We start from the raw sequence: 17,155 nt of genomic DNA on the forward strand, positions 1-17,155 counted from the left end.
GGATGCCGAGAAACAGAAAGTATGAGTCTCCAGAGATCTCCAAGGATGCACAACAATATAAAAGTGTTGACTTGGTTTTATTAGCTCGATGTCGGATCATGACACCAATCCACAACAGAGTGGCTAGCATGAGTGAAGACTCTCTCTCACAAGAGTGCTTAAATACAGTAGTTGGACAGGTTCAGACATAGAATGTACAGAATCGTTTCCTTAAAGGGTCTTAGTGGTCAGTGCACTGATACATTAGAACGTACAACAGGTGAAGCTGTTACTCGTATGTAAGTCCCTATTCGTACATGTTCTGGTCGTTGTCTCCTGAGTGTCTGGGCCGTGTCTATATTCTGCTCAGCGAGGGGCCTCGCTGCCTGACCTTTTGACCTCACAGAGACTCAAGCTTCAAGTACACAGAAAATCTGCCCAACAGTTGGAGAGTAAACAAAGGAGAAAGGAAAAAAGAGCGAGCGAGAGCGAGAGAGAGAGAGAGAGAGAGAGAGAGAGAGAGAGAGAGAGAGAGAGAGAGAGAGAGAGAGAGAGAGAGAGAGAGAGAAAGAGAGAAAGAGAGAAAGAGAGAAAGAGAGAAAGAGAGAAAGAGAAGAAAGAGAGAGAAAGACAGCCCACAGCAGACATGTCCTAGCTTCCAACTAGCATAAACACCCTTTATAGCTTAACACATTACAATAGAAACTGCCGGCCAGCTTACTCTCAACCCATGCTGCACAGATACATTCTACTGTGGCCTACAACCAAGCTGAGAACTAGCGGTGTTCGCTAGCTGTGTATATTTCTGTGTGGGCCGGGCGAGATGACAGACTGCGTGAAAAGCCTCTGTAATGGCCTCCAGCCCCGATTCAGTCAGTCAGCCCGAACACCGGGTGTTTATTTCCCGGAGAAAAACACAGAGGAAAAAAGCACTCCATCCCACATTGCACTACTTTAGAAGGAGGAGAGGGCAGAAGGAGGAGAGAAGGAGAGTAGAGGAGGAGGAAAGGTGAGGAGGTGAGGAGGAGGTGAGGAGGAGGTGAGGTGAGGAGGAGAGGTGAGAGGAGGACGAAGAAAGGAGGAGAGGAAAACTAAGCTGGACTTTCCTGTGAAGTAACAAACTAAAACAGCAAAGACACACACAGACACACAAACGGGCACACACACACACACAAACACACTTGAGTAGAGGTTGAGCCATCCATGGTAACCAGGCCCCCTTCAACCCCAGAGAACCACTCCAACTCCCTGTTATGCCTTCAAGCATCTGATGGAGTAGATGAAAGTGAAGGTGAAATGGTTGATTCAACAAGATGATATTGTAGATGTTGATTCCATGCACCTCCAGTAACCTGTCTGGGGGAAGGCTAGCTGTGGTATGGCTTGAAGGCTAGAAGGGGGGAATGAGGGAGAGACAGACAGACAGACAGAGAGAGAGACAAAGAGAAAAAGTGAGTGAAAGAGACAGAGACAAAGAGAAAGAAAGACAGAGGGAGAGAGAGAGAGGGAGAGAGCAAGCAGTAATGGCTCCCTTGGCTAACCTCCTCTATTCTGGGCATTATCAGATATTCTGGTTGAGACCTTCCATACAGATTATTGTTGCTTTGAGTCACGGACCCTGACAAGCTCTCCCTATATCTCAGTCTTTCTGTTTCTCTTTCTCCGTCTGTCTCTGCCGCTGCCTGTCTGTCTGTCTTTCTCTCTCTGCCTGTCTGTCTGTCTTTCTCTCTCTCTCTGCCTCTCTCTGTGTGTCTCTCTCTCTGTGTGTCTCTCTCTCTGTGTGTCTCTCTCTCTGTGTGTCTCTCTCTCTCTGTGTCTGTCTGTCTCTCTGTCTGTCTGTCTCTCTGTCTGTCTCTCTCTCTGTCTGTCTCTCTGTCTGTCTCTCTGTCTGTCTGTCTCTCTGTCTGTCTGTCTTTCTGTCTCTCTGTCTGTCTCTCTGTCTGTCTGCCTATCTGCCTGCCTGTCTGCCTTTCTCTCTCTGCCTGCCTGTCTGTCTTTCTCTCTCTCTCTGCCTGTCTGTCTCTCTGCCTCTCTGTCTCTCTGCCTCTCTGTCTCTCTGCCTCTCTCTGTCTGTCTCTCTGCCTCTCTCTGCCTGTCTGTCTCTCTGCCTCTCTCTGCCTGTCTGTCTCTCTGTCTGTCTCTCTGCCTCTCTCTGCCTGTCTGTCTCTCTGTCTGCTTGTCTGTCTGTCTCTTTGCCTGTCTGTCTGTCTCTCTGCCTGTCTGTTTGTCTGTCTCTCTGCCTGTCTGTCTGTCTGTCTCTCTGCCTGTCTGTCTGTCTGTCTCTCTGCTTGTCTGTCTGTCTCTCTGCCTGTCTGTCTCTCTGCCTGTCTGTCTGTCTGTCTCTCTGCCTGTCTGTCTGTCTCTCTGCCTGTCTGCCTGTCTCTCTGTCTCTCTGCCTGTCTGTCCAACTTTGTCTATCCCTGTGACTGTCAGTCAGCCTTTTACTTTCTCTATATCTGTCTGTCTCTGATTCTGTCTCTCTCTTTGTCAGTCTGTCTCTGTCAGTCTGTTTGTCTCTCTGACGCTGTCTGTTTGTCAACGTTTCTGCGGGCCTGTCTCTCTTAATAATGGCTGACATAGAAAACAAGAGTTGCGGCCCCCCACTTGGGGGTGATGTTAGAGTTCCTTCCCGGGAGAGCAGCATAAAAACAAACATCCTCCGCCCGCCAACAGGACCTCCGAGAACCCGCGACTAGAACACAAACAGCAGCACACAGCGAGGAAATTGAGTGCAACTGCAGAGGAAACTAACAAACGTTAGTTAGTGACGGGAGTTGCGTAATTCAGAACAGGCAGACGTTGTGTGACACGCTGTCGGACTCTGCTGCTGCTGCGTCTGGGCTCTGGGAGCTGTTGTGGCTTAGAGCAGCGGAGCGCCCAGCCTGGATCAATAACACATTTACAGCATCTCAGATCAGGCTGACCGACCACGAGAGACCAGGGAAGAAGGCACGATCAAAGGAGGTGGGGGTGAGAGAGGGGAGGGATGGAGGGGAAGGAGAGGAAGAGAACGGGAGGGAGAGAGGATCCATAAAGTTAGGAAAGAATGGGGAAATCAGCCGTGTTGTCTCGTCGCAATAGGTCTGTAGAGTGGAGTAGAGTAGAACCTACCAGTTGCTGGTTGAGATGAGCAATGGTGCTGTCTTTTCTCTGCAACTCCTCCCTGAGTTCCTGAACCTCCTTCAGCAGCTCTTCCAACTGGAACACACACACACAGTATGTAGAGTGTTTTGCACAGAGCATATTCATGTAGAATGTGTGTGCACTGTAGAATTCACAGCGCAAAGACTGTGAACCACAAAGTGTTGCCATAAAGCAGGAATACAGTAAAACTGTATGACTATTACAGCATAGTGCTCTAACTCTAGCAATTTTAGAATGCGCTACCAATAAGGCACTGCAAGATACAGTGTATGTCTGCATTTTAAAAACAATTTAAACAAATTTGTGTGAGTGTTTTAGCCAGGGTTGGTTGGTGAAGTGGAATATGTGAGCCTCCAGTCATAACCCTTTGTGTGGGTCCAGTCTCTGCAACATGGCACCATGGTCCTCACTAACCCATCTCTGCGTTCTCTCTGGTCCTGTTTAACAGGGGACCTAGCTCTACAGGCCAGATCCTAGCTGACAAGTCCTCCATCTCCAGCCTCTAGACAATACTAGACATTAGCTGCCCAGCCTCAAATACAATCTGCTGCTTCTAGAAGCCAGCAGGGAACCAAGCCTGGCCTGCTCTGGTCTACTCTGGCCTGGTCTGGTCTGGTCAGGCACTTCCACGCAGCGGGGTCAAAATAAGTAAGAGGTTTGATCAAGCACTCGCAGCCACAAAGCCTGGACCCCATACTGAGGCGAAAGAATGGAAGGGAGGATAGGGAGGGAAAGAGAATGTAGAGAGGCAGGGGAGGTGAGGGAGAGGAGGAGTGAAGAAGGGGAGCATGCATTTTTAAAGACACAGAAGTCGAACTCACAGCATAGCCCCCAGGCCAGACACACACACATACACACACCTCTCAGGTATTATCACCAGGCACTCAACCAGACTCCCATGCCAGACAGAGGGTGATGGATGTAAATGCAGGGCAGGTACACAGAGCCAGTGCTGGGGTGGTAGAGAAAGAGAGAGACAGGCAGGCAAACAGGGTTGGAGAAGCTTCAGTTGGGTTGCCCTCTGATCGGCAAACAACAGGGCATGTATAGGTAAACAAGTGAGGTGAACACGAATGGCCAACATCACACCCAGGGCACACGTACACAAACAAGCAGTCAGATAAGGCGGCGGGATGTACACCTAGGTCATATCTGACACCTGCTGTGGAGAGGCTGAGCCACCAGGGTTTACCCAGAGACTAAGGGCTAGACAAAGCTGATTTGGGGCCAGCTGAGTATTTACAGTGAGATAAGAGAGACGGACAAAGATCTGATCCTGGATAAGAGCTGCATCACTGGAATGATCCGAGAGAGAGAGAGAGAGAGAGAGAGAGAGAGAGAGAGAGAGAGAGAGAGAGAGAGAGAGAGAGAGACAGAAAGAGAGACAGAAAGAGAGACAGAAAGAGAGACAGAAAGAGAGACAGAAAGAGAGACAGAAAGAGAGACAGAAAGTGTTTGTGTGTGTGTGTGTGTGTTTCTGACCTTCCCTGCTCTGGGGTCTTCGGGTGTCAGGTCCTCCAAGGTCAGAGTGTTCTCCTGGTCACCATCATCATCTTCCAGCTGCGCACACACACACACACACACCAACGCACGCACGCACACACCAATTCATAAGCATTTTAAGGAAATCAATGTCAACATCCCAGAAGACTATTCCGAGAGGTGAAGACATAGTGTCCTCATGGCCTATTCATGTTTTTAACGGCAGTTCAAACAGAGCAAAACCTCTCTCCTTGGCTGACAGTGAACAATAATCCAATTCAAAGAGAAATGTGCTTCTTCATATGAGCCGAGTTTTCACCTACAGGACACAGACTACGCTGTGCTCTGTCATGAGAAACACATTCTAAAGAACAATACAGAACAAATACTATAAAGGATGGTTTCCAGTCAGCAGGAGGACATTCTGTTCTACGCTCCATGGAACAGCTTTAGTCTCTGTCAGTTCCCCGATCCAGCCAGTCAAACACACATGTACAACATTGCTTTGTATCCTTTCACACTACAACACTGTTGTATTTACATTTACATTTAGTCATTTAGCAGACGCTCTTATCCAGAGCGACTTACAGTAAGTACAGGGACATTCCCCCGAGGCAAGTAGGGTGAAGTGCCTTGCCCAAGGACACAACGTCAGTTGGCATGACCGGGAATCGAACTGGCAACCTTCGGATTACTAGCCCGATTCCCTCACCGCTCAGGCACCTGACTCCCTATCCCACACACACATCAACACAAGAACAGCTGGAGTTATGTGGTCTCAGCCCACCATGAGGTGTGATGGTATGCGTTTTTTTTCTCCTGTTGAGAGTTTTTGGGGAGTTTTTCCTTGTCTTCCTTTAGGGTTTAGGTTGGTTGAGGGGCAGTTCTATGTGCATATGTGAAGCCCTCTGTGACATGCTTGCGTGTAAAAAGGGCTATACAAATAAATTTGATTTGATTTGATGCGTGTTTATATGTGTGAGTGTGTGATGGGGGTGTGTGTGTATTTGTATATGTTAGTATGTGATGGGTGTGTGTGTGTCTGTGTATTAGTGAGTGTGTGTGTGTCTGTATATCTGTGTGAGTGTGTGTGTGAGAGTAAGTTAGTGGGTGGGTTTGTGTGTGTGCTGAATGCCCCCCCGCCAGGGAGCCATGGGAGGGATGATGGGAGGGATGATGGGAGGGATGATGACAGGGATCCGTGTAGGAGAGTCCGGGGGGGCTTGTCAGCAGCTCTCCCTCTGATCCCTTTTTCCTCCTCCTTATCCCCTCATCCTGTCAGAGCACCCTTGTCATCTCTCCGCGTTGGGCGGAACTCAAAAGCATCACTCAGAGGCAGGAGTACTCAGCTGTGCGTGTGTGTGTGTGCGCGTGTGTCTGACCTGCAACATCATCTGGAGCTGTTGGAGCTGTTCGCGGACAGAGGAACATTCTTCAGCCATGTGTGTAAGTGTCAGCGGGTCCAGTCCCGCCTCTTGGCTCACTGCATATTGCTGCAACCCATCACTGCTGCAAGGAGACACAGAGACACAGGTATGTGTGTGTGTGTGTGTGTGTGTATAACTGTATCCCCGGAGGATCAACTCTTAAGACAGCTGAGTGCCAGGAAGGGTGACATGGGCAGGTTACCCACTTAGCCCTAGTGCACAACTGTATGTCTCCAGCTTGTCGACACTCTCTCTTTCTGTCACACACACACACACACACATACCTGTTGTCATTGTGGAGAAGGTCCTGTGTTCCCCAGCAAAGCTGTCTCCCCCTCCAATGTGTGAGTTGGGACAATCCATCGGCATCTACCAAATCCGGATCGAAACACAGACAGAGAAAGGACAGGGCGGAGGGGTGGGGTGGGGGCGGTCTTAGGCTCCTAAGATCTCCATGTGAATGTTCACAGAAGCACAGATATTGCGTAACACACACACACAGCCGTGTTTAAACACTGACAAACACACTCTTCTCGTCTCTCCTGTTGGCAGATGTGAGTGGGAAGGACGTGCGGTGAGACACTCTGTAAGGATCTGCTGGTGGAGATACTACAACTCTGCCCGCCCACGCTACTGTCTACAGAAGCACACACAGACACACACATTCACACAGTGACCAGATATAGAAGAGCAGATACTAACAGTTTCCTCCTCCAGTCCTTCACTAAAAGGCAGAGATCAGATCCATGAAGATCTATGGGCCCTCAAGGTGGGAGGGGAGAGTGGCAGAGTGTGACCTCCCATGTAGGGCCCAGGTAGTAAGCACTGGAGACTAGAGAGGCTGGAGTAAGGCTGATGGAAAAAGGCTGGACAGAAGCTAGAGAGAGGCTGATGGAAAGAGGATAGAGGCTGCGGTGACAGCATTTTCCTGTCTTGTCCGGATCTGGTCTGGTACCGATAAAAGGCTTTTCTACAAGACTATTCTATTTCCTATTGTTGGCTACATCACACATTTGCAAACACACACAAACACCTACCAACACACACACCCCTGCTTACACACACACACACACACACTCTCTCACCACTCTGCAAAGAACCATCCTCAGGAAGGTCAGCATCCAGCATGAGGTCATCATCATCCAGGTCACCTGACTCAAGGTTGTCCAGGTTGTTTAAGATATCCTAAAGAGATGGTAGGAGAGGTAAAGGTGAAGAGGTAAAGAAGAAGAGAGTGGGGGAGAGAGAGAGATTATACAGTGAACTTGGATTTTCAGACATGAAAAGTTCATTCGAGTGTGACACGTTTTGGTGAAAACACATGAATATGGAATGAATTCAGGAGTCTGCATATGACATGGGAAATACAGTATGTGCATAAAATCCCTAAATTAACCATTATTTCTAGTGAATTTACAAATGTCCCCATGAATTCCCCAGTTATTCCTAAAAATACCTGAATAATCCCCTGAAAAGCTTCCAACTCTAAAATTGCCTTGGAATTTTAAACTGTATCAGTAGGTTTTACAGAACTGTTCTTGGGTGGGGTATTCATCACTGCAGCATAGCAGCTGTGATGTGAGAATGATAGGCATCATACTATTAACCCTGTTAACATGGCAACAGTGCCTTCTCAACCATACCCACTGGTTTATCTTTAGCCCTGCATTCTATTCAAAAGACAACCATAGGAATTGTGTCATTTTGATGTTCTTATCAAAAGCATTATCATCTTATCCTTTGAGAGGCAAGCTACTTTCAGTGTGTGTGGTGTTGGCCTTGTTCCAACATATGTTTTCATCCTGCTGAGTTCAATGTGACCACAACAAAAGCTTGTATCTTGTGTGGCCGTCAATCAAACGTTTAAAGAGAAACTGGGCCACACTTCAGGGAGAACCTGAAGGGGAAGGACAAAACCATCCTTTTTCTGACCACAACAGCCACACAAACAAGCTGGCTTCACATCTTTCTCCTGTATAGAATGCATTGGAGACAGAACAAAAGTTTTCATTACAGACATCATTGGAGCTTTTAAAAGTTACATTAACTATAATGCTGAAGTGAGGTTCAGTGAGATTGGGCACTAAACCGTACCAACTGGATCGGAAATGCAATAAACTTGAAAGATCAGGGGGGGGGGGGGGGGATTACAGTGCACAAGGCAGAACACACAGTATAGTAATATACCTTATTTGGAAACCAGGATGTGTCTGTTTGCTAATATTTTGAATGAATGCAAGGCCGTTCTATTTTAAATATTACATTTACAATGAGCTTTTAATCACCCCAAAAAATTAAAAAGATTTATTTATGGGCCAAGAATTAACGTTTATTTTACAGTAAGTATACAAAGAAAGATTCGAGAGAAATTAGTCAAATTAATTGTCCACCATTACCCTATTCCTCCATCTAATTTTGTGCCAGTCCATTTGGACTCAGCCAGGGTGAAATCCCAATGGAGCTAGGCACCCAGATGCTGCTGGGAGCTGAAGTCCATGCCTGCTTTAAATCTATTTCATGGCTCCCCAATCTGGACTTCATTTACCAGCAAGCTGTGAAAGCTGTTTTCATCTTATGCTTGACAAGCATAGCACTCAAGAAAATGCCACCCAGGTGTCTGAGTGCACCACACACACACACACACACGCACACACACACAAAGGATTTCTCTCTCACACACATTCACAGAGAAAGCCTTCTCACCCTTGACTATTTCAGGCTGGTGGCCTTGCCAATGGAGGGTGTTACTTAACTTACTTCCCAAATAAGCAAGATGTTCAGACTACTGTACCACACTAAACAAAGCCTTCTGCAGTGGCGTGAGAGAGAGGGCAGCAGAGGGGATGAATGAATGGCACCTCTGCTCTGCTCTGTTCTGTTGTTTCTGCTCAGTTCCGCTCTGCTCAATTGAACCCCATACGGCAGAGGAACCCTTATTCCCTACACACCTTGTCACAAATCACTATGTTTTCCTCTGCAGGGCCTCTTACCGATGCCGCCCAGAGTGGGGTTCTGTTCCGCTGTCTATTCATTAACAGGAAGCAGACAGCATAGCTCCCCACTCCGCAGATGATTGGTGAAGCAGACAGGTCTCAGTCCCGTGGAGGGTGAGGACAGAGGGCTGACTGAAGCCTAGTGCGAGGCCTGCAAACGCCCTGTCTCTCTGCTATACCACTCAGCCTAGAGACCTGGAGCACCCACACCAGCCCACACTGTACACCGCTGGAGCAATACTGCCCCCTAGTGTCTGGGATTCACACATTCACACCCAAAATTCAAGTTGCTCAAATTCGAACAGTAAAATTCGGATCCCAAAAATGTTTTTTTTCTTTCTAACTTCAGAAATTCAAAAACATTTTAGTCAAAAAAATTCTTACTGCAACATCCGGGGTGTTTAGGATAGGTAAGGCAATCGAGCCCGAATGCTATCGAACCATCTCACTTCTCCGAGAAGGGTCCAACTGCAGACCTCTCTTCTCAAGCCCCTCTCATCCAGGTGTAGCTGCAGGCAGTCATACATGCAGATCAGTCCTTCAATCACAGCCTGGGGTCTGAGGAGAGAGGTCCAGTCTGAGGGAAGCAATACCTTGGTATCCTGGATGTTGCAATCAGATTATTTTCGGCTCCATTTTTTGGGGTTCAAATTTTTTTATTCTGAATTTCACCATTCGAATTTGAGCAGCCTGAACTTTGTTAATTAAAATTACACAGTGGAAATGTAGATTAGTAGTGTTGGTAGAGGATACTAATAAGAGAGACAAGAAGGAGTAAATAATAAGAGCAGAATAGCACAAGTAGATGAATATAAATGTATTCTAGACTATTCTAAACTGTTTACACGTTGAGCTTGTTATGTTTGGCGTGGTATACAGAGAGCTTTGGAGGGGTGAAGGGTTGTAGAGGCAAACACATCAACCTCCCCAGCGCCCGGTCTTGCTCCCTTACTCGTCTTCTCTTTTTCCTTCATCCCTCTCTACTTTATCTATTCTAGTCCCTCTCAAGAAAATCAAGAAATTGCAATAGAGAGAGAATAAGAGATAGAGAGAGTGAGAGAGAAAAAGAGAGAGGATGAGAGAGAGAGAGACAGAGAGATGAAGAGGGGCTTTACTGTTCAAAGCGAACCACTTGACAGTCCTGCAGGATCAGGGAGATATTGCAACACAAGAGAAGGGTGTCTGGGCCTCCTCATGTCAACATCACACTCCTCATTAAGCTTCTCTCCGATGAGCCAACATTTTGGCTCTGATCCCACTTGAAACCTTTCTCCCTCCACCCCTCTCTTGCTCTACCTCTTTCTGTCCGTCTCTGTCCGTCTCTGTCCGTCTCTGTCCGTCTCTGTCCGTCTCTGTCCGTCTCTGTCCGTCTCTGTCCGTCTCTGTCCGTCTCTGTCCGTCTCTCCCTGTCTGTCTCTCCCTGTCTGTCTCTCCCTGTCTGTCTCTCCCTGTCTCTGTCTCTCCCTGTCTCTGTCTCTCCCTCAACAGATGTGCAGCACCCAATCATCTTAAGCAATGCCAGATAATGATCTGGCATGTCTGAATACAAGCTATGTCTCACCTTAGCCTGTGTTTCTCTGACTGCAGTGAGGTCTAGCTGGGGACCGATGACCTGCAGTACACAGTATTTTCCACTAGATACCGCCAAAGGATATCTTTAGAAGGCTAAAGAAAAATCTTCAAGCACACATCTGCAGTGCTATGTGAAATAGGGTTACACATGATCTGATAAAATCCTAAATCCTGATTAATAATCAAGGAAGTGGATTAGATGGATTAAAATGTCAACCCATTAGGCCTAAATACGTCCAATGCTGCCTATCAAAAAGGCATCCAAAAGGTACTTTCCCATGGTCCAGTAAACCCCTACTAATGAGTCAAATCACAATCCAGATCCCTTTAGAACAAGTAGAGAAGAAACAATAGGATTGAGAGGTGCTGGTCAGTTAACATGCTATTTTCAATAGAGGACATGACAAAGCAAACATTTTCAGGCATTTGTGGCGTGATGACCTAGAAATAACGGGAACAGAAAAGTAGCCAACTGCAGCTAGCCTATCGCTGCTGATCTCAGTAAATCCTCATGACTCAGCAGTTCTCAGGGAGCTAGGCCTACGCTGTGTTCAGTTAACTAATTCAGGGCCGGACGGAGAGCTAGGCCCAGTTCTGTTCCTGCCTGTGGCTACTAGCCCGTCTGATAGAATCGAAGCGGAGGCAAGGTTAAACTTCTCCCAATGAGAGGAGAGCATGCTGACTCATTACACACAACGTGGAGAAGCTGTCGATTGGACAAAGTTCATGTGTACGGCAGTTACAGCCAGGATGTTGTAATGTGGATGAAACATGTGGACTGGATGTTCTCACAAAGACACGAGGCCTGCAGTGGAGCAGATCAAAGTACAGCCAAGCTGCTGCCTGCAACCTGCTCTGTCATACAGAGCAGACGTCCGCTGTGGAAAGGATTTGTCTTGCTTTGCATTTCCCAGTGTCACGCCACATGTTCTTTTTGTAAGAGGCTAAGGCTCATTGGCACAGTACACTGCTCCCTAATGCAAAAAGAGTGCTCCTCATGTCCCCTTTAAAGCAGGTAGCATGAGCGTGTATAAGACCGACTCACCAGGCTGTTGAGGTCGGAGTCGTAGCTCCCACAGGGGTGTGAGGTGGCGCTGCCCAGGGGCTCCAGACCCTCCTCGTCCCACATGTAGGTGCCCCCGGAGCTGTCGGAGGGGGACAGGTCCAGGGAGGCCCCCCCTGACAGCACCTGGCTGAGGCGCCGTGAGGGCATGAGGAAGTCTCTTTTACAACCTGGAGGAAGAGGGGGAGAGGAGAGACCCTAAACATCTTCAAACTCTCACGACACAGAGATGGGAAGTGTTCCTCAGAGAGAGTTGTGAGATCAATGCGATATATGTATATATAGCTGCTTCAGATGGTAGGATGTGCAGTTGACCCTCACCAGTGAGGCCCATGCCCTCCCAATCCACACTCTCAGACAGGAAGCTGTGGAGCCCTGCCGCGCTGCTCACACCTGCGTTGTCATCCTCCTCGCCAGGAGGGGATTGGTCTAGCCCATCGTCATGGGAGCCGAGCAGCAGGATGCCCTCTCCCCCGTTACCAAGGTTATCAAAGTCATCCATGTACTCCTCGCTGTTGTCGTTGCGTTCCAGAGAGGAGGTGGAGGAGAGGGACATGTCCTCCAGGGTTTCCCCGAGCAGAGGCACCTCTCCGTGGGCCTCTGGCTCCTCAGACAACCTCTCTTCCTCCGGGGTGCTCCCTGGGCTCTCAGTGGAGCTGGAGGGGTCAGGGGTCTCTGGGGGTGTTTCTAATGAGTTCCTTCGCCCCTCCACCACTTCCTGGTTACCAGGAACCTTTGTAGTCGCCAGGAAGGGGCGGGGCTGCTTCATGAGTGATGGGCGTGTGAGCCTGTAGAATAGAGCAGAGCCAGAGAGCTTTGTGGAGGTGGGGTTGGAGAGGAGGGGTTTCTTTAGAGCAGTGGGAGGGATGAGGGAGCTTGACCCCGTTCCAGGCCTGGTCAAGCCTGTGGCAGGTGAAGCCTTACTGGGATGTAAGAGGAAGCTTTCGTTTCCTCCACCACCTCTTCCTTCTCCTCTTCCTCCCCCGCCCAGGGCCGGGGCAGGCCTGGCCAGGGGGGACCGGATCGTGGGGGAGCGGGCCTGGGGGGGCAGCTCCGTGGCTCTGGAGACGGAGTAGGAGCGGGTGACAGGGGACTGGGGGAGGGTGGGAGAGGGCAGGCCGGAGCGGACCTGGGTCAGGCTCTGAGAGCGCACCATGCTATCCTCACACAGGGAGGGGCTGGACTTGAGGCTTTCGCTGGACTGGGACCTGCTACTAGGGAGGTTGCTGTTGGGGGAACCGGACCTGGACCCAGAACCGAATCTAGAACCGGGGTTCAGTCCCAGTTTGAGCAAACCTGACCTCAGCTGTCCGCTTGTCCTGCCGTTCAGACTCTGTTTACTGCCTTTGCAGAGACTGGGTCCACTCTGGGCTTGTCTGGCTGCCACACCGGCACTCCGAGGTCCGGTTCTGGCAGACTGGGGGATAGTCCTGGCGCTGCTGGTCATCGCGGAGGAAACGCCACACCCCTTCGTCTTCCCGGCAGGCTTCTTGATCCCCCGTGGCGCCATCGGTGAGCGCTGCAGCGGCTGCCGTTGCCGAGGGTGGTGCTGCTGAGGTTCAGCCCAGTCGCCATCATTTTGCCCCGCCTCTTTATCTATGGCCCCGCCCCCTCTACCGTTCCGCCACTTCACAGACTGGGAGGGCACCGTGCGAGCCAGCCCGTTCTGACGGAGGGGGGGAGGTATCTGTAAACCCTTCCCCCCGGTTGTGGCGGTAGCCCCAGTAGCGGACAGTGGGTGGTGGTGGAAGCCGTTTGTAAGAGGAGTGGCGGTGGTGGTGGCGCCACCTGCGGGCCGGGAGCCGAACTTGGGCAGCCTGGAGACCATGGTGGGCATGGTGGGCACAGGGGCGTTGATGAGCGGCTCTGCCATCTGCTACCTGCTCCACCATGGATGGGCGGGGAAGGGCTGCGGAGAGACAGAGAGGGAAAGAGAGAGAGAGGGGAAGAGAGAGAGAAAGAGAGAGGGGAAGAGAGAGAGGGAAAGAGTGAGAAAAAGAGAGAGAGGGAGGGTGGGTGGAGAGGGGAAGAAGAGGGATACAAAAAGGTTAAGAAAATCTTTGCTTGAGGGGAATGTTTGACATACTGTAATTCTTGCCAGAACTTGCTAGTTTCTGCAAAAGGACTCTCATTAGTAACAAACGAGTCTTTCTACAGACACTGTGTTTCTATGTCAGTTTGTAAGGCATGGTCACATAAGACACAGAGACATCCCTGTGACAGCGGTGACATTTCTGAGGTGTGTAGTGTAATTGTTAAGGCTGAACAGAGCATGACGTGCCAGTAACAGATTACTTCAAACGATTAGGGTGTGTGTGAGAGTATGCTTATGGAATACGAGTGTTTATAGTGGTTAACTGGGTGGGGCAGGAGTCTGAGAGTAAAGGCTTGTCAGAGCATAACCACAGAACACAGAGAAGGTCAAATAATGTATCTCTTCCCCCCCCTCTCTCTCCCTCTCCCTCCCTCTCCCTCCCTCCCTCTCTCTCCCCCTCTCCCTCTCTCCCTCTCTCCATCTCTCTCCCTCTCTCTCCCCCTCTCCCCCTCTCCCTCTCTCTCTCCCTCTCTCCCTCTCTCTCTCTCCCTCTCCCTCTCTCCCTCTCCCTCTCCCTCTCCCTCTCCCTCTCTCACACACAAACACACAATATGTACACAGCACAGCCAAAACCTCTCAATCCTGACCACACCTGTTAGCACTGCCCAACCACATCTAAAGCCACACCCGGGAGATCATCTTGTCTTTCAATAAGCGTTCTCTCTCATGCAAAAGTCATGTTCACAGAGATGCCATCAGAACGGAGACAGTGTCAGTGTTCCATGCTGCATGTCCTAGAGGGGATACGCCTTCAATGTGGTTAAACAGGAGTGCTATCTCCAATTCTGATGTTCCCATGAGAGAACAGCAGGGAGCGGACCCAGTGTCACTGCCCTCAGGCCAGCCGGCAAGCACATCAGGCTCCATCATATCTCCATGTAGGTCTGTTAAGAGGGATGTTTGATCTCTCTCTGATTTCACGCTCCTGGGACTGCTCCTCAGAAGTCCTTGTGATGTGGAGATTAGCCTGAATCACACAAAGATGCCCCCCCAAATAGGTTTGAGTTCACCGCCGAGGTACAAGACAGGGGTCTGCTCTTTTTTTGGAGGCAGATTTCACGGCGTGGTGTGAGGGTGCCGGGAGGGAACACGGGGTCCAACCACGAGACATGACTGTGTGGAGGTGGAAGCTTCCAGAGACGAGAGCGTGACCAGGAAGAGGGTCCCACACGGGGCTGGAACTGCCTGGGAGACAGTCTCACTCACACCACAACCACAATAGAATATATAACAAAGAATAGAAGATATTAAAAAAAAGGAGAGGAGGAGAGGAGAGGAGAGGAGAGGAGAGGAGAGGGGAGGGGAGGGGAGGGGAGGGGAGGGGAGGGGAGGGGAGGGGAGGGGAGGGGAGGGGAGGGGAGGGGAGGGGAGGGGAGGGGAGAGGAGAGGAGAGGAGAGGAGAGGAGAGGAGAGGAGAGGAGAGGAGAGGAGAGGAGAGGAGAGGAGAGGAGAGGAGAGGAGAGGAGAGGAGAGGAGAGGAGAGGAGAGGAGAGGAGGAGGGGGGAGCTGACTGGGTAGATCTATAATGGAGTGTCTATGAGGGACCACTCAGCCAATCAATGAATCTCTGGCCCCCGGCCATCAGAAGTAATGACTGGGAACATAGAGACATGAGGGAGACGAGGCAGAAGTGGAGAGAGGGTGGAAGAGACAGAGAGAGATTGAGACATATAGTGAGAGAGAGAGAGAGAGAGAGAGAGAGAGAGAGAGAGAGAGAGAGAGAGAGAGAGAGAGAGAGAGAGAGAGAGAGAGAGAGAGAGAGAGAGAGAGAGAGCAAGAAAAAGACAGAGAGAAGTAGAGAGAGGGAAAGTGTGTCCTAGAAGCATGCCAGTAATGCTCTGTTGCACACTGCAAAGGGCTGTGCTGCAGTGTGGTTATGCTAGGTTAGCCAAGGACGGGTAATGCTAGCAGATAAATGGGGTTGAAAAGCATGCTAATGAGCTTTAGCCTCATTCTGGGCACCTGCAGCTAGCGCTCCCTCTCTCCATCTCTCTCCTAACTCTCGTCCACTCTCCTGGACTGTGTCCAAACCCGGTGCACACTAAGCTGTGGTCTTGCTGCGTGTGTGCAAGTGTGTGAGTGCGTGTGATTTTCTGTATATGTGTGTGTGTGTGTGAGGGGCCCTGAGTGAGTGACTCAGGTCTATTCCTGTCTCGCCTCATAGTGTGACCTCTGGGACGACACGCGAAGCTGTGGTAGCAGCCAGCATCTGCAACAGCACTTAGCAGGGCCGTGTGACCGAGGCTACGCCAACGTGCTCCTCTTCTCCACTCGTCTTTTCCCTCCTTCTCTGCCGTGCGGCAAAATCTATCCTACACTGTGGCCGTGGATTACTACGGTTTGTAAGTGGTACCATCTATAACCTGTCTCTCTCACACACACGCGCGCGTGCACGCTGACCCATATTCCAGTGTGCTGACCTTCCTAACAGAGAGCATGTTTCAGCCCTGAGGCTGGGGTCAGATGAAAGCAGGTCACACTCCCTGTACACCCTTCCACCCCCCTCTGGCTACGATCAGGATAATACTGCTGCATCGCAGTCATCCAGGTCAGCCAGACAGGCACACATGCAGACTCATAACACTTACCCTGCTAGGGCAATGAGATCCATTCACCCTGCCAAAGGAATCACTGCCATGTCTAGCCTGCAGGACTAGAACACAACCGCAGCCTCACCCATGCGTACTTAAGAGTTGCACACAGGAAGCATGTGCGAGCACACACACACACACACAAGCACAAACCCAATTATCCCTGTACAAGTGAGCGGGCAGAGCAAATATTGATCATGTGATCTATTACAACAGTGGAATTAAAGCTGTACATGTAATGGCCATAAATGCGCTTGTGTGTGTGTGTGTGCACGGATGGGCTTGTTCTGTGAAACAGTGCCTCAGTGATGACTAACCATCTTAGTAAATCAATAAGACTAGAGGGGCCAAAACCACGTTCAAAACAACAAATATACTTGGCCAAAGCCGGTCTTAGCTTACGTTTCCCTCTATGAACCAGGTCATGGGGAATCACGGGGCACTCAAAAACCATGTGGGTCCACAGAGCGCTCCACAGCCAACCCTAGGAGCTAGTTCACTGTTTGCTTCCTACGGTACCCTGTAGCCTCGCTCCAGCTCTGCTGCATGACCAGTCACAAGGCAACAAGGTGGACCGGCAGCCAACCACGACACACTGACGGTAGTCATCCGCCACGAGAGAGACGTTGGTTAGTGATGAGAGGTGAAAGGAGATATAATTCCTTATTGAAATATCTTTCATCAGCGGTCTCCGTGTCTACGTGGTCACGTTTAGACATGAACCAGCTCAGAGGGTGAGGCTGAGAACAGCTACAGCAGAGCAGACAGGCTGGAGACAGCCCCTCATCGACCTGGAATCAGAACACTTT

The 17,155-nt window shown here is 50.0% G+C and overlaps 1 protein-coding gene across 1 annotated transcript in view; it reads right to left on the reverse strand.

Moving 5' to 3' along the window:
* The window catches only part of ccser2b (coiled-coil serine-rich protein 2b), a 37,837-nt gene that overhangs the window by 13,214 nt on the left and 7,468 nt on the right, over positions 1-17,155 (reverse strand). Inside the window, exons 2-8 of the mRNA XM_067244110.1 lie at positions 11,976-13,569; positions 11,643-11,830; positions 7,118-7,217; positions 6,317-6,401; positions 5,988-6,114; positions 4,606-4,683; positions 3,091-3,177 (exon numbers count right to left, since the gene is read on the reverse strand). Coding sequence (XP_067100211.1) covers positions 3,091-3,177; positions 4,606-4,683; positions 5,988-6,114; positions 6,317-6,401; positions 7,118-7,217; positions 11,643-11,830; positions 11,976-13,533 — 2,223 coding nt within the window. The 5' untranslated portion in view covers positions 13,534-13,569. The remainder of the gene's footprint in view (positions 1-3,090; positions 3,178-4,605; positions 4,684-5,987; positions 6,115-6,316; positions 6,402-7,117; positions 7,218-11,642; positions 11,831-11,975; positions 13,570-17,155) is intronic.

The sequence above is a fragment of the Osmerus mordax genome, chromosome 10 (assembly GCF_038355195.1).
Source record: "Osmerus mordax isolate fOsmMor3 chromosome 10, fOsmMor3.pri, whole genome shotgun sequence".
Classification (NCBI taxonomy): domain Eukaryota; kingdom Metazoa; phylum Chordata; class Actinopteri; order Osmeriformes; family Osmeridae; genus Osmerus; species Osmerus mordax.